The 738-nt window shown below is 43.8% G+C and overlaps 1 protein-coding gene across 1 annotated transcript; it reads left to right on the top strand.

Annotated features, from left to right (window-relative positions):
- Positions 1 to 456: 456 nt before the first annotated feature.
- On the top strand, positions 457 to 646 carry Pmar_PMAR026938 (dihydrofolate reductase, putative; the record flags this gene model as incomplete). Its single annotated transcript, XM_002786814.1, has 1 exon — positions 457 to 646. A coding segment is annotated over one exon (190 nt), but the record flags the coding sequence as incomplete, so codon positions are not given.
- Between the last annotated feature and the right edge of the window lie 92 nt (positions 647 to 738).

Raw genomic sequence — 738 nt, 5'->3', positions numbered from 1 at the left:
GAGATATGAAGGTGAGAGTAACACAGTGATGGGGAAAAACAGATAGGAGGTCAGCTAGTTGGTGGCAAGTAGTCGTTGAGGCATTGCGAGTACGTTGATTTTGTATGATTGACATTTTCTCATTAAAATTACCACTACTGTTGGTTTGTGTTCATAGTGCTGTAACGCAGTGGGTAGTAGTGCAGTTTCGGAGGGTCATCGTGTATAAGTTTCAACAGTACATTCAGTTCAGCATTTGAGAATTAAAGATTCTCCGATGTCAATGACGTTGAAAACTCCGATACGTTGTTTTCAACAGAGCCGATAAGACTACCCTAATGTGTTTGCCTTGTCCATTACAGATTAATCATCATCATCTATGGCTCTTCCTCAGCTCTCGGTCATCGTAGCTCACACGTGCAAGTGGGGAATAGGTATAACATATATCCCCCCTAGATTTGAGTACTCTATCATCAGGGAAGGATGGTCAACTGCCTTGGAAGTCTCTACCAGAAGATATGAAGCGTTTCAAGAAAATCACGACGGGCGGGCACTGTAACGATAATGTGAAGAATGTGTGCATTATGGGAAGAAAAACGTGGGAGTCTATTCCAGAGAGGTTCAGGCCCCTTAGGGACCGTATTAACGTTGTGATCTCCTCAACTACGTAGGTGCGGAATTTAGTTCTACCCGAGAGCTTTTTCGTAGGTCACCAACTGACTACCCCCCAGGCGTTAGAATATGTCCATCATTGCTAGA

The sequence above is a fragment of the Perkinsus marinus genome (genome assembly GCF_000006405.1).
Source record: "Perkinsus marinus ATCC 50983 genomic scaffold scf_1104296930902, whole genome shotgun sequence".
Classification (NCBI taxonomy): Eukaryota; Perkinsozoa; order Perkinsida; family Perkinsidae; genus Perkinsus; species Perkinsus marinus.
The sequence above is the reverse complement of the archived record's forward strand: the minus strand, read 5'-3'. Positions and strand labels throughout refer to the sequence as shown.